Source organism: Monodon monoceros, unplaced genomic scaffold (assembly GCF_005190385.1).
Source record: "Monodon monoceros isolate NGI ecotype Baffin Bay Population unplaced genomic scaffold, NGI_Narwhal_1 Super_Scaffold_1, whole genome shotgun sequence".
NCBI lineage: Eukaryota > Metazoa > Chordata > Mammalia > Artiodactyla > Monodontidae > Monodon > Monodon monoceros.
Window position 1 is genome coordinate 75,691,025 of NW_021703765.1, and position 24,180 is coordinate 75,715,204.

At 47.3% G+C, this 24,180-nt stretch overlaps 1 protein-coding gene across 3 annotated transcripts in view; it reads right to left on the reverse strand.

Annotated features, from left to right (window-relative positions):
• KSR2 (kinase suppressor of ras 2) overlaps positions 1 to 24,180 on the reverse strand; it is a 400,523-nt gene that overhangs the window by 106,770 nt on the left and 269,573 nt on the right. For all 3 annotated transcript variants that reach the window (XM_029234471.1, XM_029234459.1, XM_029234465.1), the window contains exons 6-7: positions 4,348 to 4,417; positions 1,339 to 1,422 (exon numbers count right to left, since the gene is read on the reverse strand). In XM_029234471.1, coding sequence (XP_029090304.1) covers positions 1,339 to 1,422; positions 4,348 to 4,417 — 154 coding nt within the window. The remainder of the gene's footprint in view (positions 1 to 1,338; positions 1,423 to 4,347; positions 4,418 to 24,180) is intronic.

Genomic DNA, 24,180 nt, shown 5'->3' on the forward strand with positions numbered 1-24,180 from the left:
CAGGGGCTGCCATCCTGAGTACTCACCTGAGAGCTGGGTCTGTAAAGGACCAAGGTGGGGATGTGGGCCTCCAAACACTAATGCTTGGTAGTTACTGCCCCCACCTCCTTCCCTTGTGCCATGGAGCTTAAGGCTCCTTTAGAGGCTGGAACTCATTAATCCTCCTCACAACTCCAGGAGGGAAGGGCTCAGCCTCACCTTTTGACTGAGACAACCAGGCTGGGGGAAGAGTAAGAACTCCTTCATGGGGCAGGGATGTGGGGAGGCCTGAAGGAATCCAAATGAGTTCCCAGCCTGGACTGCACAAGGAAGAGGAAGTCTAGAGGAGAGAGAAGGGTTCCTACTTTTCAACTTAGTGGCTCCTGTAAGGCGATCAGAGGCACACTCGTTTGTAACCCTTAGATACAGCTGAATGTTATTGACTGTTTTACAGTAATTGGACCAAAGCAGGTATTTAATACAAGTTTACAGAAGGAAAGAGGAAGGCCAGACAGAAAGGCATTTGTGACCTTTGACAGAGGACAAAACCCTAAGCCTGGCACTGGGCCATGTCCTTTGGTGCTGATTATTCAATGCTCACTGTCACATTGGGCAGGTGTGATGATTATTCCTTTCACGCAGATGAAAATACTAGCAACGGAAATGTGGGGCGACTCGCCCAATGTCATTGAGCTAGACAGCCACTTCTTAGCTGTGTGACCTCAGGTTTATCCTTGCTGGGAGTCAGCTTTCACATCTGTAAAATGGGAAGACTCAGAACCACCGCCCCCCACCCCGAGAGGCACCACAAGAAGAAAAAGTAAAGGGCAAAAGGCCTTTGCAAACTCTAACTCAGGGATCAGCAAACCATGGCTGAGTGGACAAAGCCAGCCACGGCATATTTTTGTACAAAAGCCTTTACTGGAATAAATAAATTTGTCACACTTATTTGTTTATATATTGTCTATGGCTGCTCTTGAGCAACACAGCAGAGCTGAGTGGTTGTAACAGGGACCCATTGGCCCACAAAGCCTAAAATATTTACTATCTGGTCGAGTAGAGAAAAAGTTTGCCAACCCCTGATTTCAGATGCTATGAAAATGCAAGGTCCCACTGTGCCTCTGCAGACAGCACTATGCCTTTCCAGCATCGCCCTCAGCTCTGGTTCTTATTCATAAGCTCTCTCCTTGACCCTTTACCCATGTGTAGAGGTTGATTTAAGACCTGTTTCTGAAAAAACAGAGAAGCAGCTCTCCTGAGAGCCAAGAAACCAAAATCCCATAAGCTATTTCAGAGCCCAGGATGGCTCCTGCCGACATCAGGCACCATGAAAGGGTGCTTCCAGGAACAGCCACTTACTTGCAGTTTTTACACTTGAGGCCAAAAAGCATCCCCTTCCCACAGACTGTGCATGTCTGAGACATCCAGTACTTCGTGGAAAACCTGTGGGAAAGAGACAGAAAGTGTTCAAGGCCAAGGTGATGGAGACTGACGGATCTCTAGAAGGATGACCACTGACAGGATAAGAACATGGGCCCTGGATTCCAGCCCCTCTTCTTCAGAGATAGGTGACTTAATCGAGTTGCTTAAACTTCAGTCTCTTTATCTGTAAAGTGGGAATAATAACAGTATTGACCTCATAGGTTGTTCAGAGGATTAAACAAGGTCATGCACAGTGCAAGGGCTTTACATAGTGCCTTGTAAACAGAAAGCGCTCACTGAATTGGGCTGTGACTGTATTGTTACCCAAACATTCATAACAGTCATTCAGTCGTTCAACAAACATTGCCTGCCTGGAGGTCTATGTGCCAAGTTCAGATTGGAGACAGATGGATAGGGCTAGAACAGTCCTCAGAGAACCACAAAGCAAGGTGGGGCCCCCCGGTGGTCTATTCCCCATCACTGCTAGTTACATCGCCTGGGAAGCTTCAAGAAGGGGTGATCCCCCCAAAAGTGGAGACTGCAAACGTTAGTAGCAGAGAAGAGGGCCCTAAAGGGAAAGCCATTTTGGACATCAGCCCACCTCGCTCCCCAGCCACCACCACTTGCTGCAGACATAAGGCAGTGTAGAGGTTTCTGATATACAGCTAGGAACCAGTGGGAACAGAGATGCATTTGATTAACTTCTAGGGCCCCCTGCTGCTGCCAGGGTGCTTTCCTCTTCATGAGATACCAGGCAGCAGCAGGGCTGGCCCCAAGAAAAGTATTGAAGGTTGCCAGGTCAGACTTAATTCTCATTTTCAATTTTTGTCACCTTCCGCAGGAGTTGTAGCTAATCTCCACTGCCTCACAGTGTCAAAATGAAAATCAGAAGCGATTATGTAACTTGGTGCTTAAGAATTCTGAGGGCCAGACTGCATCCCTCTGCTGTACCATCTTGCCTGATTTAGGTCAGTCACTCTTCCAACAGAATGATCTGCAGCCCAAAGCCTCCATAACTAAGCAAATAGCAATATTCTGAAGAGACACTCTTGTGGCCAGGAAAACTCCCTTTCCACTTTTGGACTGGGGGTTGGTTAAGTCCCTTTCTGCCCCTTTCGCAGGATGAGCAAGAGTGGCAGGATCTATTTTGCAGGATTTGTCAGCTCTGGGGAATGGCAAACGGACTCGTGTTTCATCCACCAGCCAGCAGCATGGGAATCAAGAGTATGAGTGGCAGGTGGGAGTTCCTTCTCCTTTCCAGCCCTCTCCCATCCCTGGGATCAGCAATCCCTCTTCCAAGCTGTGGCTGAGGTGACTCTGAGGACAGCGGATGGTATGGGATTTTAATTTCATTTTTTCACCAAGGCTGGGATGAGTCTAGGTCTTTCCATCCTGGCATGGAGCCCAGAGAGAAACACAGGGTGAGACTGGAGAGTAACAAGGCATCCCAAGTGCCAGCTCCTCTAAGAAGATGTTCCTGATGCCCAAGATCATCAGATCATTTTCCTCCTCTTGGCACCAGCATTTGAATCTGAGGTACCACCAGGTCTAACATTAGGGTGCTAGAGTCTACTGTCGTGGCTGAGCCATGGGTGTGGCCAATTGGGTGGAGCCAATCCAGGGGTGTGGCCAATTCAGGGGTGAAGCTGAGCCAGGGAGCAGCCTGTAAGCAAACAAAACAAGGCCCTTCTTTTTGATTCCTTTCCCTCTGCATCTCACCGCCTGACCACTGACGTGTCTATCGTGTATTTCTCACGACTTCCTCCACCGTTTTCTCATTTGAGTCTTAACAACTATCCTGTCAACATATTTCTTTCAAAAACTGTTGACGAGATGCCATTCCGGGAGAATGTGCTCATTCCTGCCTCACCCCGGGTTATGGTGACGTGTCTGCCCCTGGAATTGCCTCCCCCACTTATAGCCCTGATCCCCACCACCACCGTACTGTCATGGTCTGTTAACTGTCTATCCCTCCACTAGACCTCAAGTTTCCCAAGGTTGAAAGCCTTACGTCGTGTTCAGTGCTGAAGCCCCGGTACAGATATTCTCTATAAATACTAGTGGAAAGAAACCATGAATGAGTGAGCTCTCTGCTGGTCACAGAGGCCTCGTGCGAAGGAAGCTCTCAGCAGAGGTGTCAAAAGAACACAAAATGCTGGGGTTAATTAGCTTGTAGATTCATCACTTAATCCTTCAGGGACTCAGTTTCCCTATCTGTCAAATGGACATGACCACACTTGTGCTACTTACCCCACTGAGTTTGTGAACAGATTGTGAGGATAATGAGATAAAATGTGGAAAGTTAACTTCGTATAAGGGATGACTTAGTAGATAGAAATCTTCCTCCTGAAAAGGGCAGGTGTACTCCTGGAGAGGTTGTCCCGGGCACCCAACAGGGCTGGAGCCCTGGACTGACCTATGCTTCAGCAGAAAGTGAGCATCTCTGACTTCAGCCTGCAATCTTGTCTTCTGGGTGGGGAGACCCAAAATTAGGACAAGCATTTGTCTTAATATTGATACCATTTACTGAGTGGTTATTATGTGCCAGGCCCTTTGCTTAGCACTTTAATATATTATCTCATTTAATCCTCATGACCACCCTATGAGTAGTCAGAAATATCTGATGAGAAAATTGAGTCTCAGAGAGGTTAAGTAACTTCCTCAGGGTTGCAAAGCTTTACTATCTGGGATTGGAATACAGGCCAGTCTGACTCCAAAGCCCTGGCTTTTAACCAGTAGGTGTTAAGTTTATGAGCCAGGTGAACAAGAAGCAAACATCTCAGTCCCTTGCCACATCGAGGTTCAGCCTGGTGGAGGAGAGAAGAGCATGGTGATATCGGAGCTGGGGCAAAACAGCCTGCCAGCCTTTCCCCACGCTGGGGCCAGAGGTCCCAGCCCTCCCTGTGCTGGGAGGTGGGCCCCGGTGCAGCCAGGAATCCAGCCTACCTGTGCTTGATGGAGTTGCCGAGGTCTCTGCGAGGGATCTGTGGGGACCAGCGTGGCACTGACAGTGTGTCTGCAGGGAGAGAAGAGAGGAGGAGAAGGTCCTGTTACACAGAGAATCGGAAGTGGGGGTGGGCTCCCACCAAGCCCCAGAAGGAAGAGGGAGGCTCGCTGGCCTCAGGAAGGACACTGGCCGCCATCACTTGCTAAACCAAAGCCAAATGGAAAACTGGTTTAGCTTGTGTTACCTTAACTCACGCAAGGTCCCCCGTGTGGGGCAGTGCCTGGAAAAAAAACAGCTGGGGGAAGAATAAAACTGAGCATGGCTCCCATTTACCAAGTGCTTACTGTGTGCCAGGCATGTGCCATGTGACTCACATGCCTGAGCTCGTTACATCCTCAAAACAAGGTTCGGGATTGTTAGCAACCTTCCGGGTGAGGAAGCTGAGGCTTGGAGAGAGGAAGTCGTGTGCTCAAGATCATACACCTTGTAGATCACACAGAAGCTGTGAATCCAGGCTTAAGGGACCTAGAACACGTGCCTGTGTATGCAAAGTTCTAACTTAGCAGATTCCAAATGCCAGTTGTACAAGTATCACTTTCCTAATTTTTGTCATGCCCCTGTACAACCCATAAAATTATCTACTTAATATTTTAGGTTGACTTGTTTGTTTAAACACATTTATTCTCAAAGCAACTCTATATGGAAAACCAATATCACTTTCTGTATAAGTAACTATTAAAAATACGTCTAACTATGTACCACCTAAACTCATGCTGGAATAAGTGGATGGATTGATGAATGGATGATTGAGTGGGTAGGTGGGTGGATGGGTGGGTGGACGGATGGATGGATGAATGTCTGGATAGGTGCATGGATGGACAGATGAGTCAGTAGATAGACAGACGGGGAGGTGGGTGGATGGATGGATGGATGGATGGACAGCTAGATGAATGGATAAATTGATGGATGAATGGGAATGAGGAAGAAACAATAAATCACACAGACTTCAGGCTGGGTGCCTATGCCCATCTGGTCTTTTCTTTCACGCCTCAGGCTATATCCCAGCGACCCACACTATCACTCCACCACTGACTGAGTTCCAGGACTTCTTCCACAGCCTCTGGGCACCAGCCCCCACCTTCACGCCACTGCCTGGTTGCCCGCATCACCCTCCTCGCAGACCTCACGGGCCCCAGAGAGATGTGAAACAACAGCAGAAATGGACCGGTGCGGCCTGTGAAACCTCCACCAGCTAGAGGAGAGGAGAAGGAAGTGGCTGACCCACACGCCAGCTCTCATTTCTCAGGCCAGATGGATGGAGCCAGATCCCTGTCCTCAGAGCTGCAAATGCATGCCTCATTTTTCACAGCAGTTGTTATGGAGTGGCACGCTCACTGGGGAGCTGGGCATGTCTGCACCGATCAGGGAGCATTTAACCCTAACCCATTCACTCCTCTCTTCTGTCTAATGACACTGTCAACAGCCATCTGAAAGCTGTTTCCAGAAACCCCAATTCTGCCCTTGTAAAGCTGGGACCATTTCTGGAAGAGCTAATGATTTCCCAAGCCCCAAAGGCCAGAGAAAGAGGGAGACAGCATGATATATCACTCAGAATCAGAGCCAGTGGAATTTCCTCTAGTTTAACTAAAAACTAAATGTCATCAAGTCCAAGCCCATTTTATTACTTGTTTTGGCTTCTGAGAGAAGCAAAAAAGACAAGAAAGAAAGACAATTTTAAAAGAGAGAGAGAGAGAGAGCAGGGGATTGAAGTCAGATTTGTAAGGAAGGATGCTGCTACCTGCTAAGTCCTTAAGATGCTTTCTCCAGTGCCAGGGATGGGTAGAGGTGGAATGGCTATGCTGGAGAGGAAGGGTTAGCTCAGATACACAGCCTCCTCATGGGGAATCTGCAAAGTGAGGAGTGCCAAAGGGGTTTCATCTCATGGGATGTTAGTAGTGGCTGTCTAGGAAAGTGTGTTGAGAAGGATTCTGAGGCTCAAGAGGAAAGAGCATTGAGACTGATTAGTAACATCTGCCATGGGTGAAGAATAAGGCGGTACCAACAAGTCTCCATATTTTTGCCACTCCTACAAGGACAGGGACCACATCTTCATCTTTGCATCACTGCCTCATAGCACAGCAAGCACCTGGGACAAAGTAAGTACGTAACACATGTTTGCTGAATCTGAGATTCTTATCATAGAAACAGTGAATTTACTGAGCACTCAATATGTGGTAGGCATAATTCTGTGCAGTTTATACGCAGAAGCTTTGCCTCTATGCAGTCGGTGTTCTCATTATTCCCACTGCACAAAGGTAGACACAGGAGCTCAAAGAGGTGCAGTGACTAGCTAAAGGTCACACAGCCGGGCACTGGTAGATCCTCAAGGAGTAACTCTGCAGTTGTTCCCGAGCCTTCCAAAAGCTCCTATATCAGCATTTTCAATCAGGGGCACTTTTGCCCGGGGGAACATTTGGCATTGTTTGGAGATACTGCCAAATAATTGGGGCGGTGATGTGGGGATGCTACTGGCATCTAATGTGTAGAGACCAGGGATGCTACTCAACATTCCACAATACACAAGACACATCCCCACCCCAAAGAACTAACTAGACCCGGGATTCCCTGGTGGCGCAGTGGTTGGGAGTCCTCCTGCCGATGCAGGGGACACGGGTTCATGCCCCGGTCTGGGAAGATCCCACATGCCGCGGAGCGGCTGGGCCCGTGAGCCATGGCTGCTGAGCCTGCGCGTCCGGAGCCTGTGCTCCGCAACGGGAGAGGCCACAGCAGTGAGAGGCCCCCGCACTGCAAAAAAAAAAAAAAAAGAACTAACTAGACCCAAATGGCAATAGTGCCAAGGCTGAGAAACCCTGATCGAGATGTTTTTCACTTCTCTAGCCATCTCCCCACCCCCTCCCTCTCCCCACAATCTTGAGATGGTACTTCTGAAGCTCAACTCAGTAGAGAACAAATCCTCTTTTATTATAAGCACATCTCACTGTTAGATTCATATCCTAGTTGTCCTCATTCTCAATTACAGCACCCTCTTGAAAAAGTAGATGTAATTAAGTTAGGTAGTTTGGTTTCATTTCCCAATATCTGGTTGAAGGAGCAAATTCCGTCAGTTACATTCATCGGCTGTGACAACATTAGTCTCCAGCAATAATAACCTCCACACGGCTTCGTCCCTGGGTGTGCAGATCTGAACTCTGAGATCTTCTCTTTACTTTCTTCGTTTGGATTTCCTTAAACTTGCCAATGCAAGCCTTAAAGTGAAGGAAAACTGTTTAAAGGGAAAATCTATGAAAATTCAGGCCTTATCACAACAGAGAAGGCAAACAGCACTTATAGCAATTAAACTGATATGGAAACTTCTGTTTAACAATCAAAGTGCCTATTAAGATGTCTCCATAGCTGAACAAAAGCTTCTTTTCTACTCTAATTTTCTGATAACAAGACACGCAGACACGGAGTCAGAATTATGACTATCCCTGGTGCCTCTGGTTCCAGGGATAGAATAATAGACATTTCTTCCCAGATATTTTCATTTGCAGTGCATGGCAAGGGAGAGGGCTGGAGAGAAGGAGTGCTTTTCTTCCCTCCTTTAGGTCCCACTGTTGATGCCCTCTCAAAAGTGCCTCTGTATAACAGGAGGGGAGAAACCAGGAGGCTTGGTCTTTGACAGCTTGGTAGCCAGATAGTAAAACAGAAGCCACGATAGAAGAAACCAATATTAATAAAGCATCATGGTAGGTTGAGCCATGATGAAATGAAAAACTCAGGCTCTGACCTGGTGAGTTTGAACTCAGGCTAACAGAGTCCGGCATGGGGAAAACTCTTGAAAACATTTAACACAGAGACATCACGTAAAAATGGGTGATGATAAAGCAAAGGAAAAGGAGGGAAAAGAAGAGGAAGAAAGAAATAAGAATAATGGTATAAATTTTAAAAATGAGAAGTAAGAAAAATAATAAATATGCTTTGTGTTGAGTGTTACCATGTGCCAAGCACGATTGCCAAATAAGCCCTTTACATATATTATCTCATTTCATCCATACACTGCATGTGTGTGCACATGTGATGTATCACCTGTTATCATTGGTGCCACAGCACCAGCAAGGAAATCGAGAAGTTATACCATTTGCCCAAGGTCACACAGCAAGTAGAGCCCAGGACTGGGTTTTTTAAATTCAGGTCACATAGCTGGGGCTCAATAAACGACAGCCAATTTCATCCCCATTTCACAGATGGGAATACTGAGGCTTAGAAGCAATAAGCAACTGTCTATAGCTAAAAAGTGACTGAGTGGTGATCTGAACCTCAGAGAGGAACAAACTGGATGCTTCTAGTCCAGACTGCTCTCCAGATACACGGAGTTCAACCCATCCTGTATTGTCTGTGCCTCCTACCTCTGTCTGGGGAAAGCAAAGGAAACAATGAGAACCAGACCTTTTAAACTCAGAAAAGGGCCTCAGAGGCCCAAAAAGCAATGTCACAGTATGTTGTTTATTCCTACTATCATACCTGCCACCCCCAAAGATGTCCATCTAATCCCTGGGCCCCATAAAATATATGACTTAACAGGCAAAAAGAGATTTTGCAGATGTGATTGAGTTAAGGATCTTGAAACGAGAGATTAGTCCGGATTAGCCAGGTAGGGCTGATGTAATCATAAGTGAAAGAGGGAGGCGGGAGGGTCAGAGTCAGAGAAGGAGGTGTGATGTTCGCTGGCTCTGAGGATGGAAAGGGGCCAAGTGCCAAGGGATGCAGCAGCCTCTGGAAGCTAGAAAAGGCAAGAGAACAGAGTTTCCCCTGGAGCCTCCAGAAGGAAACAGCCCTGCAGACACCTGAACTCTTTAGCCCTGAGACTGTTTTTGGACTCCTGACCTCCAGAACTGTAAGATAATACATGTAAGCCATTGAGTTTTGGTAATTTGTCACAGCAGCCGTAGGAAGCTGAGACGGCTCTACTGTGTGCCAGGTACGGAACTGGGGGTGGGTATATGGCAAACAAGATAGTCAAGTTTTCTGAGCTTAGAGTCTACAGGGGGAGACATAACGTGACACATTCCATGAAGGAAATAAAACAGGACTTTGTGTTAAGGCAACGGGAACCATCTAGTGCATTAGAACAGAGGCAGGAGGCTGCGCAGGGTCTTACGCATTTAAGAGCTCCCTTTGGCAGCTGAGGGGAGAGCAGCCTGCCAGGCTATGACAGAAAGAGGACGGCCCCACTCCCACCCCCTCCTCTAGCTCCCCACCTCCGCTGGGGTCCAAAACATCAGCCCTGACCCTTACAAGGCCATTCAGCCTCCAGGCCGGGTCTTTCTCACTTGAGCTGTCATGTCATGATCCCACCTGCAGCCCCCAATAAAAAAACCATATCCCAGAGTACTCAGTCCACTGGCTGGTACAGGAGCAATGCACAGTCTGACTTCTTGTACGTATCCCAAGGGGGGATTCGCCTCTTGGAGCTGTTTCTTCCTTTAATCCAAACAACCCTACAAGGTTGTATCCCTAGTTTAGAGATAAGGAAAATGAGGATAATTAATTGTTCCGAGTCCTATTGCTAGTATTTGGTGGACTTGAGAGTTGACCCCAGCTTCCTACAAAACTAAAGCCTTGCTTTTCACCCCCACACCCTACTGCCTTCCTATGCTATGTCTCCTTCTGAGACAAGCGTAAAAATTATTGTTCAAATCACGCAGTCCTTGAGTTGGAAAGGACCACAAGAAACCGTCTATCGCAGTCTCTGAGTCTCTAAACTCTATTGGCTAGAAGAGGAGCTATCCCATCCTTAAATGTTTCCATGGAGATAAAGACCTCTGAGCACATAGTACTATTAATAATAACAGCTAACATTTACTGAGTACTTACTATTTGGCAGGACTCAGATTAAATGCTTTAGATGTATTATTTCATCTAATCTCCTAACTCCATTCTGGGCGGGAGAGCTGGGGTTTGAGTTAGGACAGTCCACCCCCAGAGCTCATCCTCAGAAATGCCGCACATGAAATGGAAGGTCCAGCTGCCCTTCAACTTCTAGCCCAGGGACAGGAGAGACTGAGAACTTAACAATGGTGTTGCCTTCAAATCAAGCAGCAAATTCTTTAGGCTCCAAGGGTCCTGAAATTAATAAAACTTAGAGCATATTCAACTTTTCTTCTGTGGCCACAGGCCAGTCACCAGCTAAAATCCCACTGATTCATCCAAGGTGGCAACCAGTCCTTGACTAAAGCTGTTCACAGTATTATTCACATAGCGGGGAACAACTCTAGTTGCTTTAATATCCAATTCAAATACATCAGGTCTAAAAGTCTTTTAATCATGTGTCATCTCTAAAGGTTACAGCACCATGGTGCTTCGGGGCCAAATTGAGTTTCTTTGTGTAGATGGACATAATTTTCTCCCTGAGACAACTACAACCCACTTCTCAAGATGCAAATTTCATCACCTGCGGGCTTGTGATCACTGTGAAGGTGTCTAGGGAACAACTCAGCACTGGTGAGTAGTAGATAAGAGTGAGCCTGGGTCGCAGGTCTTGGGGGAAGAAATAGGCAGAAGAGATGCTGGGGGTGAGCAAAGCCTGTGCTGCTCACTCTTGGTGGAAGAGACCCTTCAGAGGAGATGCTTAGGGATGCCGCATGGCACTGAGGCAAAGCAAAGGGCAATGGTGAAGTTACCTGCCTAGAAATAGGAAGACTGCAGGAATGGAGGTATCGGGGTCAAACCAATTGGCATGTGTGTGGGGTTCAAACCGGCTACAAGGCCTTGAGCACAGGCCTATTTTAAAGACAGAGCAGCAGACTTCATTTCTGAATGGGAAGGTTATCAAATTGCTCCATGGAGTGTGGGACTTTGAAGTGAGTAGACCTGTGTTCAAGCATCAGCTCAGCCACTTATTAGCTATAAGACCTTGGGCATTTTCACCTCTGTGAGTCTCAGTTTTTGTCTCCTGTAAAAAAGGGGCCATAATATCTCCCTCACAGAATTGTTAGCAGGATGAAGTGGGGTAATATAATTGGAACAGGGCTTAGCTGAGTGCCTGACATATTATTGTTATTCTTGCTTTTGTCATTGTCATCATCACTCTACCTCTAGGATTAACACACCAGTTAGAACCTGACAAAGCTCTCCATGGACTATGACTTAGAACAGAGGTTGGCAAACTGTGACCCTCAGGCCAAATCTGGCCCGTCACCTGCTTTAGTAAATAAAGTCTGATTGGCACACAGACACCCCCACTCATTTACACACTGTCTGTGACTGCTTCTGTACTATAATAGCAGAGTTTGAGTAACTGACAGAAACATGTGGTCCACAAAGCCAGGTATAATTATTACCTGGTCCTTTATAGAAAAAGTGTGTCAACTCCTGATTAAGAGCTGTGCAACTCATTTCCTTGGCTGATTAGTGGAGAAATTTTTCCCTTCTTTTTTTTTTCCAGTTTTATTGAGGTGTAATTGACAAATAAAATTGTAAGATATTTAAAGTATACAATGTGATGGTTTGATATATGTATACATTATGAAAGGCTTTTTTCTTTGAAGCCAGAAGACTTGGGTTATAGACCCACTTTGGCCACTTACATAGTGGGAATTCTTGGACAAATGGCAGCTTCCAAGCCAAAGTGTGCGTGACCACATGGTGTCACCCCTCTGCTCGCCTAATCCTAGGTGTGTTGTTTCAATGTCCATTTTACAGAAGAGAAGAGCCAGGCAGAGTAGAACCATCAAGCGGCCCAGCCAAGGTTGTAACCTATCCCAGTCTCACCCCAAGCCTGTTTTCTTTCTAGCCCTCACCGTCTCCTGGTAGAATAATCTGTGATGAGGCAATGTCTCTGATTACATGCCACTGCTGAAATCCATGTCAGCTCATGAAGACAGAGGGAAAGGAAAATTAACTCTCTCCTCTCACTGCTTCTGCCTGGGCTAATCAATACGATTATCCAGTTGTCACTTTATCAAAGCAGAGAGAAGACCTGGAGGACATGTACGTTACCAAAGGGGAGGTGGTGGTGCTGGTCACGGTCAAGGAGAACAGATGAATGCTCTCCTGGGAGTGGCTCCAGGTACAAGCCTACCACGGTAGGACAGGTGAGCAGTGAGAGCACTGAGCAAATGGGAGCACAGAGAGGCTGACATGTGAGGCAAGAGGCAGAAAAGTGCAGAGGATGTGAGGGGAAGACCTCACAGTGAGTCAGAATCAAAGTTCTCTTCCATCACCTGTTCCTCCTGGCCCAAGGCTCGGTTAAAATTTTTTTTAATGGTGAAACCAAACTGGAATTACCTTCAGGATCTAGTGGGAAAACTAGGATGTATTGATTCTAACTCCCTCCTTCAAAACCATGCTCCCCTTTTTAAAAAACCATCACCACCTCGCGTCTGAATCCCGGCAGGTAACCGCTTAGCTGGGATTCCCTGAATTGCCCATAAATCACACATGTGAACAGTGATAACATCACGCCCTCTCCCAGTGAGACGTGTGAAAGGTGGAGTCATCAGCTGTGATTTATCTCAGCCCCCTCATATGGCCTCAATTAAATTTCATTGCAGTAAAGAAAGGGAAGATGGCTGAGGCATTTAATTACATTTTATAATGTGCCCACTGTTGAATTTATTGAAGTGTATCAGGGATTTTTAACCTCCTAACCAAACAATGGGACACCTGGGTGCCACATGAGTAATTATCTTCCTTCTGGGAATGATAGACGGAGAATCTAAAATGTTAACAGTAGTCTGGGTATATGTGCAGGCAGTGTGGCGGCAGTGGCGGGTGATGGGAGTGGATGTGACAAGAGAAGTGAGGCAATGGGCCGCTAATTCCACGACACCACCCCATGGACTGGAGGTGGGGACTGGTACTAATTATGCATCTTCCCTCGATTCTAAAAACTAGACCTATTAGGAAACCCATCTCCCTTCCCTCTCCCTGTATCCCCTCAAATTTCCCCTTGATATAATTTTACTGCTATGGTCTAGAAAGAGGAGAGGGATCATCTTGAAATGTCAAAATCAGTTTATGTAATAAGATAATAAAATACAAAAAAAATCTAGAAATCCAGAAGAATCTCATTAGGAAAATGGATCCACGTTGGTTTATTTGGGAAGCACGCAGGAAATAAATTATCAAGAAGGAAATATGTGTGATGCTTCTGGAGTTAGAGTGGAGGCTGGCAGGTCCCTTCAATATAATCTTGAGGGCAGACTTGGTATATCCAAAATCATTATCTCCAGGACCTCTGTTATAGCATCATGTCTACTCAAGTGACCACGAAAAGTCAGATGAAGAGGAAGAATATGCCGATCCCAGGCCAAAGAGGAAGAAATGCCTGGTGCCTCTGAGAAAGCAGAAGGACAGCACTGAGGGCCAGTCCTGGGCTGAAAATTGCCACTGACTGCATTGCTGTCCCCAGCCTTCCCCTGGTCACATTCACACCATGGATCTACTCACTTGCACCTCCCACCTTCAAAGATACTGTTCTCTCTTTCTAGAACAGTCTCCCGCACCCTTTCCCTACTTCTCTTAGCCTGACTCATGCCCACTCTTCCTCCAAGATCTAGCTCAGGCATGGCTCCTCCAGGAAGCCCTCCCTGAATGTACGGGGCAGACACCCCTGCCATGCTCCTCCCGGAGCCTCCTGCTCTTACCTCTTTGGGTCACTTGCCTTGTTGCACAAGAGCCTCTGCATACACATCTGATCTCTCCACCACCCACTTGACTGTGAGCTCCTGGACAGTAGGAGATGCCGATTACTCATCTTTATGTGTTCAGTGTCTCATGCAGTTTGGCTTACAGCTGAGAGGTGAAGGGTTTTTCTTGCTGACTCCAGCAAAAATAAGCCAGTAGCCTAACCCTCCAAATGGAGGCTTCACTTCTCCACAGCCCTGCAGGGCCTGGACCACTGAGGGGTCCCAGGAAGCCAGGCGCCCCACTCTGCCCTGGCCACACACCCATACCTCCAGCCCTGGCTCTCAGGCTCTGAGCGGGAGCTGGGACCTCAGCTGGGACGGCTGACCAAACTAAGCCCATCTGCTCAAAAATGGAGCCCACCACTTCCTCGCCCAAACCTCTCCCCACATGCCTGTCTGCTCAGGGCCCCACGGCTTCCTGAGCCACTGGGGTCAGGACCTCTGGAACATTCTCAGCTCCTCCTGACTCTTCCCATTGACAGAGTCCCTCTCGAGGGCAGATTTGCACTGTATGTCAACGTTCACATTCAGGCCCCTTAGCTACTGTGTCAGGGAGGTCTAGTATCAATCCCATTTTACAGATGAAGAAACTGAGGCTCTGAGAGCTTAAAACAGAGAAGCAAAATGATCAAAAGGATGGGGTTTGGAGTTAGAAAGCCCAGGGTTATTGTCCTGGTTCTGCCCCCAAACTGGGCAAAGTACTTAACTTCTCTCAGCCGCAGCACAGTAATCGCGATAACAGCTAACACGTACCAGGCATTGCCTAAGTCAGTGGTTCCCCAATTGTCAGCACACTGGAGTCAACAGATGCCTGGGTCTCTCCCCTGCACTGTGATTTAACTCAGGGGTCAGCAAACTACACCCCATGGGCCAAATCTGTTTTATAAATAAAGTTTTGTTGGCACAGCAACATGTGCATTGTCTACAGCTGCTTTTGCACTATAAGGGCAGGGTTGAGGAGCCATGATGAAGACCTGATGGCCCACGAAGCCTAAAATGTTTACTATCTGGCTCTTTCATTAAAAGTTTGCTGATCCTCGATTTAATTATACTGGGGTATGGCCTGGCTTTGAACATCTCAAAAGGTTTTCAGGTCATACTCATGCGCAGACAAGTTTGGGCACCACGGGCCTAAGTGTTTCACCTGCATTAGCTCATTGATTCTCTATAACATATCTGTTCCATTCCCTCCTGTTTCCTCAGCAGCTAGCACAGGGATGGCACAAAGGGGCATCTCCACAAATATTCACTGATGAACAAATGAGCGAACGAACGAATGAATGAACAATCCACCCTGTGAGGTAGGTACTAATGATCCCATTTTGCAAATGGGAAAACTGAGGCTCAGAGGTCGCCTAAGGAATATGTCCTTCTGGGATTTTAACCTAAATCTCCTGGACTGCAGAGCCCCATTTGTGAGTACCGTGGTCTCTCTTCACACATTCAGAAAGGAGCGACCACCAGCAGAGTTGGTGAGGGGGTCTTCTTGTGCACCCTCCCTGGGAGAGACGCCCTGAGCAAGAGGAGAGGCGGCCTGGAAACCCGAAGACGCTCGGGGGTGGGGGGGGCGCTAGCAATGCAGAGCCATCTCAGACCACACAGATACAGGACCTGTCTCCTTGGCCTGAAGGAAAATGTTAACTGGAAGAGGCTGGCTTACTGCCCCTGGCTCAGGCTTAAATGAGGATGAAACAAGAGTTGACAGAGGCCTCGCGCTGCCATCACCGCAAATGTTCCTGTGAAGGGAGGAAAACAGCCAGGCCTGTGCTCCATCAATTTCAACTGTAAATGCTCTCATGCTGAAATAGAACAACAGGAACGGCAGTATCAGGGACAGGCATGGGGTGGGGGAGGCAGGGGACATGCAGACCACAGGCTGGGATCTGCAAGTCGGGCTTGACACCTGGACCCCGAAATGGGCAACAAACATGTTTGTGGATGGCACGTTCCACAATCCAGGCAACCCAGGGGCCAGAGCCCCTCTTTTGCCTAAGAGGCAGAGAGACAAGATGGAATTAATTACAGGCACAGATCTGAATCCCAATCCTGATTTTGCCTTTGGGATGCCTGTGTCCTCTGCTCTTTGGACCTCTTCCTCTGTTAAAGGGGAGCGATAGCACCCATCTTGCGAAGTTTCCCTAAGGAATCGGGCACTGGAACATGAGGCAAATGCCTGGTACGCGGTAGGTGTGCCATAAAGGTGGCTTTCACCTCAAGCAACCCAGGTGCTTGTCTGCGCTTTCCTTAGTGGCCCTTCTCTCTGGCCTGAGAAGACAAAACCGGGGAGAGGCTCTTTTGGGAATGAGGCCACGACTCCAGGCAGAAGCAGTGGTGAGTTATGGAGAGAGCAGAACTGTCTAGGTCCCTCTGGTCATTTATTCCCCTCCTGTCACCCTGTTCTCTGAGCGTGTCCACAGCCCTCACTTGCCTGGATGTGATGGATGGGTCTTAAGTTGCTTGCACACTACATCATCAATTACTTACATATTTACTGCCTTGAACTAGGTTTATGGATCTTAAATCAGAGCTGTTCAGAGTTGCCTGAGCTGAAATTCTTCCCCAGTGGAAATGTGGCATTTTTTAATTACGCTGCCACCCTGTAGTCAGTGCTCAGCAGAAGTTAACTGTCCTTAGAACAAAGGGCTGCTGAGAAGTTCCCCACGCAGAGTCATTCCATGGAATTTACTGCCTGAGCAGGCTCAGTGGGGACAGACCAGGTGAGCCTGCTGCGAGAGACCCCAGTCCGACTTTAAGAAACCCAAGACACCAGGCATTCTTGGGTCTGAACTTCGGGCAATAGATTTCCTCCCCGCTCTGTTCCCTGAGGCTCAAGTGATGTCCAAAGCCGTGTCACACTGTCTGTAGTTTGCAGACATGGTGGAGACAGCCTTGTGATGGAGCATATTCCAAGGTCAAGATGGGGCATCCATATTCCAAAGCATCTCCAAGTGGGGCTGAGGGGGTGGAGATGTGACAGGTCCTGGTCCTGATGTGGCAGCCCTGAAGGTGAGGCCGTGGAGACAGGGGACCTCTGCTACAACAGGGTCACAGTTTATCAGTGAGAAGTGTTGTCAGTATTGGGGGTACAGAGAACCCCCATCCCAAGAACTTGGAGATAAGGAAGTTGACCCTCCAAGTGTGAAACTAGCCCAACCCCTACTGGGTCAGAGGACAGAAGAAAAACATTAACTTAAAGCAGTGGTTCTCAAATCTCTGGAGACACTTTGGGAGGTCACAGCTCGGGGGATGGTGCTACTGGCATCTACTGGGTGAAAACCAGGGATGCTGTTAAACATCCTCCAAAGCACAGGTCAGCCCCCAGCACAAAGAATTATACATCTCCAAATCCATAGTTTTATAGTTGACAATCCCTGTGCAAAGAGTCAGGAAGGGACCTAAATCCAGAGCCTGATGCAATCAGATTAAATATCAGATCGAAAGAGGAGCTTAGTCAACCATAAAAAGAGAGGCAAAGAGAGGCATGGGGCAGATGTTGGCTCGCCTCTCCCGGCCCATCCAGGGGACAGGGGTCTTTGGCACTGGAGCCTATTCCTTCTTCTAGTAACAGCAGCCTGGTTTTCCATTGGGAAACAACCGTTCTGGCGTCTCAGTGCTAGAGGTTCAGGGCAGGCTGGACCTCCCAGTCCTGGGGCAGGGCGTTTGACCCAGGCATGGAGAGTCCAGAGTATTCCAACTCCTTCACCACTGTGACTGGTTCAGAGGCAGGCATGTGACCTAAGATGAGCCAATCAGAGTCCACGAAACACCCTGGAACCTTTTTTTAAAAGATACCCTCTGTTCCCTGGAGTAGCTAGGCTGGTGGGCTACACACCTGAGTGCCCAGGGGTGACCTGAGCATACCTGTGGGAAGGGCCTGCCTGAGAAGGAGGCCAACACACTAGAAAAGCAGAGTGGAGAGAAGCAGAACAACCAAGGGCTGATATATCACTTGAGCCCCTGGAGCTTCTCTATTAAATCCTCATTTTTAAACATTTAAAGCAGTTTAAGTTGTTTCACTTACAAGCAGAAGAATGGTGCCCTTATACAAGGTCACAGAGACAGAACTTATAGCAGACTTCTGTTATCTCCAGTGGCTATAGCAACCCCTCTCCCAAACATGAGATGGTTAATCATCGTGAAGGTGGTGGGTGGTAACCCACCATTAATGGACCACATGCTAGGCACTAGTACTGAACACTTTACAGGTGTTATCTCATTTAATCTGCCCAATGGCCCTGCGACATCTTCATTATTATTATCTCAAAACCACAGAGAAGGAAAGTATAGTTCAGAGAGGTTGAATAACTTGCTCGAGGTCACACAGCTCGCCAGTGGTGGGGCCAGGATCTATCCTTGGGCAGTTTGCCTGTACTCTCAGTTACCCTGCCCAGGGAGAGCAGGCTGTCCCAGCCCAAAGCCTTCACACATTCCACATAGCAAACTCTCCTACTCTGTATTCCACATTCACCAGGAAAAGTCCTGATGAAACTCTGGCTTTCAGGAAGGGTGTACTGCAGAGAGGAAAAGGGCAAATCACATGGCCCTTGAGAAATGCAGTACCTGTGACAGCGAGTTCTCATTGTACCTTATTAAACAGACATTTCAACTTTATACATCAGTCTCAAAAGTCTGGTTAATGTGAATCTGACTCTAAGAGAATCCGTATTCTGTACTAGCAAAGCAAGACCCAGACCTCTGGATTCTGATGAATTCTCTTTCGCAGTGGTTCTCCAACTTGGGCATTCACAGCAGCATTATTTATAATATCCAAAAAGTGAAGACAACCCAAATGTTCATCAAGTGATGTATAGATAAACAAAATGTAGTCTATCCAAATAATGGAATATTTGGCCATGAAAAAGAATGAAGTATTATTCCTGCTACAACATGCATGAGTCTTGAAAATATTATGCTAAGTAAAGGAAGCGGGATGCAAATGGCTACATGCAAATGGCTACAAATAATGCTACATTTCATATTTCATATACATGAAATGTCCAGAGTAGGTAAATCCATAGAGACAGAAAGTGGATTAATGGTTGCCAGGGGCTTGAGGGAGGAGTAACAGGGAGTGACAGCTAATAGGTGTGGGGTTTCTTTTTGGGGTGATGGAAATGTTCTGGAATTAGATAGTGGTGATGGTTGCACAGCTCTATGAATATAATATTAAAAAGCACTGAATTGTTTTAAAAGAGTAAACTTGGAAGTATGTGAATTATACCTCAGTAAAGCTGCTCTTTATTTAAAAAGCTTGATGATTCTATTTCAGATTCTATATCAGAGTCATCAGGAAAGCTTGTTAAACTGCATATTACTGGCCTCTGCTGCCAGGGAATCTAATTCAGTTAAATCTGGAACAGGACCTGAGAATCTGCACCTTTAACAAGTGCCCAGGTGATGTAATGCTGCTGGTCCAAGCACCTTGCTCTGAGAACCACTGGGCGGTGTATGGCACTCCCCACCTGCCATAAACTTAGGAGCAGCTCTGAAGAACAGCAGTACCCAGACATCACCCTGTGACCAAACCTAGTGCTAGGGCGCTTTCACTATTGGGTCTTCTACAGAGGACTTTACTTATAGAATTGCCAAGGGCCTTAGTCACTGTGTGTTATGGACCGAATGTTTGTGTCCCCCCCAAATTCACATGTTGAAATCCTCGTCCTTAGTGTGATAGTATTTGGAGGTGGGGCCTTTGGGAGGTGATTAGATCATGAGGGTGAAGCCTCATGAATGGAATTAGGGTCCTTATAAAAGAGACCCTAGAAGGTTCCCTTGTCTTTCCTACAACGTGAGGATACAGCAAGAAGACGGGCATCTGTGAATCGGGAAGCCAGCCTCGCCAGATGCCAAATCTGCTAGCACTTCCATCTTGGACTTCCCGGCCTCCAGAACTGTGAGGATTAAATACGTGCTTGCTTAAGCCACCCAATCTGTAGCATTTTTGTTAGAGCAGCCCAAATGGGCTAAGACGCTGTGGTAGGCCGGCCAAACAATGCCCCCCGCAAAAGATATCCACGTCCTAATGCCTGGAACCTATGAATGTGACTTCATATGGCAAAAGGGACTTTGCAGATGGGATTAAATTAAGGATCCTGAGATCGGGAAGTTATCCTGGATTATCCAGGTGGGCCCTACACGGAATCACAAGGATCTTCATAAAAGGGAATCAAGAAAGTCACAGGAAGAAGGTGATGTGACCATGACAGGGGGAGCTGTGGGAGAAACTGTGATGTGATGCAGACCACAAGCCAAGGAATGAGGACAACCTCTAGAAGGTAGAAGGGCAAGGAAACAGATCTCCTTGGGGCCTCTAGAAGGAACCAGCCCTGCAGACACCTTGATTTTAGCTCCGTAAGACTCATTTTGGGCTCTGACCTCCAGAACTGTAGGAGAATGTTTATGTGGCTTTGAGCCGCTGAATGTATAATTTGTTACAGCAGCAACAGGAAACTGATACAGCCATGTGCCTCCCAACCCTTCTTTCAAAAAAGAAGTGTAAATGGGCATTTATTAAGCTTCTATCCTGTGCTTGTCATTTTAGGTACAGGGTCCTAACAACAACCGGAAAGATCAGGACTGTAACGCGTTTTACAGAAGAGAAAATTGCAGATCGGAGAAGTTCAGCAATTTACCAACACAGTTAATAAGGGAGGAGGGAGGAATCTTGCTACTTTCTTTATCAGAAATTTCCCATAGAGGAAAAATACCTGTTTATCCACCTAGCAGCCCGAAGTGATGAGGCTGGCATGGGAGCATCTGTGAATAAGATTCAACATTCTATGAAAATCACAATCAAGGGAAATCCTGCCCCGGCTCTTTTTGGAATCAAGCAATTTAATCTACCAAAGGCACAATTGCAGGCACCATCCAGAGAGACCCAAGGTGTGCTCTCACCTCCAATAGCCATTTAGCAGTGTTTTAGTTTATCTCACAAATTCTCTGGCCTCTCAGACTGACCCTAGGCCCTGAGGTCAGAGAGGCGTCTCTGCCGTGTAGTGAGACCTGGGCCTGCAGCTGCTTCGCTCGGCCTTTTATAAAACGAATTGCCGTAAGTCAGTGGTTCTCAAACTTCATGTGTCTGGATCACCTGAACAGCCTGGTAAAATACTGGTTTCTGGGCCCCAGTTACTGCGTCACTGAGTCTGGGGTGGAGACCAAGAATGTGAGTTTCTAACACGTTCCAGGTGATGCGGACGCCGCTGTTAAGCTCGGGGAATGCACATGGAGAAAGGTGCTCTGGGCCAGGGTTTCCCGACCTCGGCATGATTGTTATTTGGGGCTGGATAATTCTTTGTGTTGGAGGTTGTCTGTGCATTATAGGATGTAGAGCAGCATCCCTGGTCTTAACCTACTACATGCCAGCAGCACCCTGTTCCCCCAGCTGTGACACATAAAAACATCCCCAAACACTGTCAAGCATCCCTGGGGAGTGGGTGGGGAAGGGACAGCATTGCCCCTGGTTGAGAATCGCTGCTCTAGGTCAAAGATACCAAAAACGTACAAGAAGAAGGGAACCACTGAGTGGGACTCCCAAACTTCTTGGGGCTCTTGACCATGGTCTCAACTATTTATCAATGGTGTGGGTTGAATGGTGAGCGTAGGGGTTGGGACAGGTTGCCCGAACCTGTGACTCCCGTGGGCATTGCAAGGTCAGTCATGCAGCCACAGGTTCTTCCAGCCACATGGCTCACTGCCTTCTCAAAGTTTCCCCAAGTTCTCAGAGAAGTCACCTTTCAGGTACAGTGACTCAGCCCTGTCACTAAGGACAGAATGGCCACCGGACTAATCATTGAGCAGTGAGTCTGAGCCAGTGAAGGCACTCAGGGCCAATGTTCAAAGACGGTGCGATTGCAGATATCAAAGAGGAAAATAAATTCACAAATGGGCCCCAGGTTCCCAATTCTCAAGCTCAGCAAGCCAAACCCTAAGGTGCAATTTTCTCAGATTTGCAAAAGCCACGTGGCTGACAGCCGGTGGGGAAAGGAAGAGGGGCTGAACCCGGGGCTGATGGATGGGTGTGGATGCAATCAGACGCGTTTTCAGAGCCTCTTTGCTCTGACACCTGCCCCCATTCTCCGTGGAGGTGGGCCCTGAATGCGTTCCTGGACCACACCCTCCGTCTCCTCTCCCCAGTGCCCCTATTCTTATAGAAAGGAACACAAACTAATGATGGATTCCTTCAACGTGATCATCCTCACTTATGCACAAGACAAAGGCAGGATTGATGAACTCCGAGGAGGCACATTCATCGGCCTGATCTATTATGCCTTTCACCCTGGAGCAGGCAGCCAGCCTCCAAGCGCGTGTCAACATCTTAGCATTTGTCAATAGGACCTTGATTCTCTAAAGGCTGAAAGGGTTTTCATGGGTGAATGCTTAGAGCCAGCTCAGGGTTTTTGGAGCCTCACTTAAAGCCTCCAGGTGACTCTTTTTGCATCTGCTAGCTTCTTTCATCCCTAGATATCACCCTTGAGTGAAGGCAGGCAAAAGACTTTCTCCATGCATGTAAGGAAGAAATGGAGATTAAAGGCAGGGGGGTTGCGGAGAGGGGACTCCTGTGCGCTGGAAAGACCAAGGTCCTGCTCCCTGAGTTTACATCTCAGCTTTGCTGCTGGCCAAGTCCTCTAACCTCTCTGAGACTGTTCACCTACTTAACCTGCAAGATGAAAATTTAAAGAGGAACCCTGTGAGGTGGCCATCGGATTCAATAAGACTCTGGAGTCATGCTGCCTGGGTTGGCATCCTGGCTCTGCTACGTGTTAGCTGTAAAACTTCGAGAAAGTTCTTGCTTAATCTCTTTGTGCGTTGTCGGTTCCTCAGAGGATTAATCAAGGGCTTAGAACCGTTCCCAGCACTTAGAAGGTGCTTAATTCATATTTAATTTAATATTTAATTAATATCCCTCCGCTTACTTCCACTCAGGGTGCTTCCAATAAGGCATGAGTAGTCTGTGCTCACTCATTCAGAATCAAAGATCTTGGGGGTGCCTGATGAACTAGCTTAAATAAGGTCCCCCCCAAATTCATGTCTACCTAGAACTTCAGAATGTGACCTGATTTGCTTTTTTCTTTTCCGTTATGGTTTACCACAGGATACTGAACATGGTTCCCTGTGCTATACAGTAGGACCCTGTTGTTTATTCATTCTATATACACTAGTTTGCATCTGCTAACCCCTAACTCCCAATCCATCCCTCCTCCCCCGCCACCCCTCCACCTCCCCCAAGTCTGTTCTCTGTATCTGTGAGTCTGTTTCTGTTTCCTAGGTAACTTCATTTGTGAGAATGTGACCTTATTTGGAAATAGGGTCTCTGCAGATGTAATCAAGTGAAGATGAGGTCATAATGGGTTAGCGTGGGTCCTAATCTGACGGTTTATAAGAAGAGGGGGAAATGGACATAGAGACACACAGAGGAAGGAGGATGTGATGTCACACGCAGGGAGAAGGCCATGTGAAGACAGAGGCAGAGATTGGAGGGATGTGTCCACAAGCCAAGAATTGCTGGCAACCACCAAAAGCCAGGAAGAGGCAAGGAAGGATCCTCCACTAAAGCCTTCAGAGAGAGTACGACCCTGCAGATGAGCTGATTTCAGACTTCTAGCTCCAGAACTAGGAGAGAACAAATGTCTGTTGTTTAAGCCACCCAGTTTGTGGAACTTGGTTGAAGCATCCCTAGGAAATTAACACACTGAACATCAAGAGAAGCCTGTTTGTCCCTCCCTCTGCCTCCTGGCTCAAGACCAGTGACCACTGCAGCCCCTCTCAGGAAGTGAGATACTAATTTCCACCTGACTTCCATCACCTGGTCGAGAAAGATCTAGAGCAGAGGTCAGCAAACTTTTTCAGTAAAGTATCAGATAGGAAATATTTGAGACTTTCAGCCCATACAGTTTCTGTCACAGCTACTCAGCTCTGCACTGTAACTCAGAAGCAGCCATAGGCAATGCATAAACAAATAGGCATGGTTCTTTTCCAATAATACTGTATTTATGGACACTAAAATTAATTTCATATAGTGTTCACGAGTCATTAAATATTATTCTTCTTTTGCTCTGTTTCACTTATTTAAAAATGTAAAAGCACATTCTTAGCTTGCGGGCAGCACAAAAACAGGCACGGGGTCAGTTTTTTTTTTTTTTA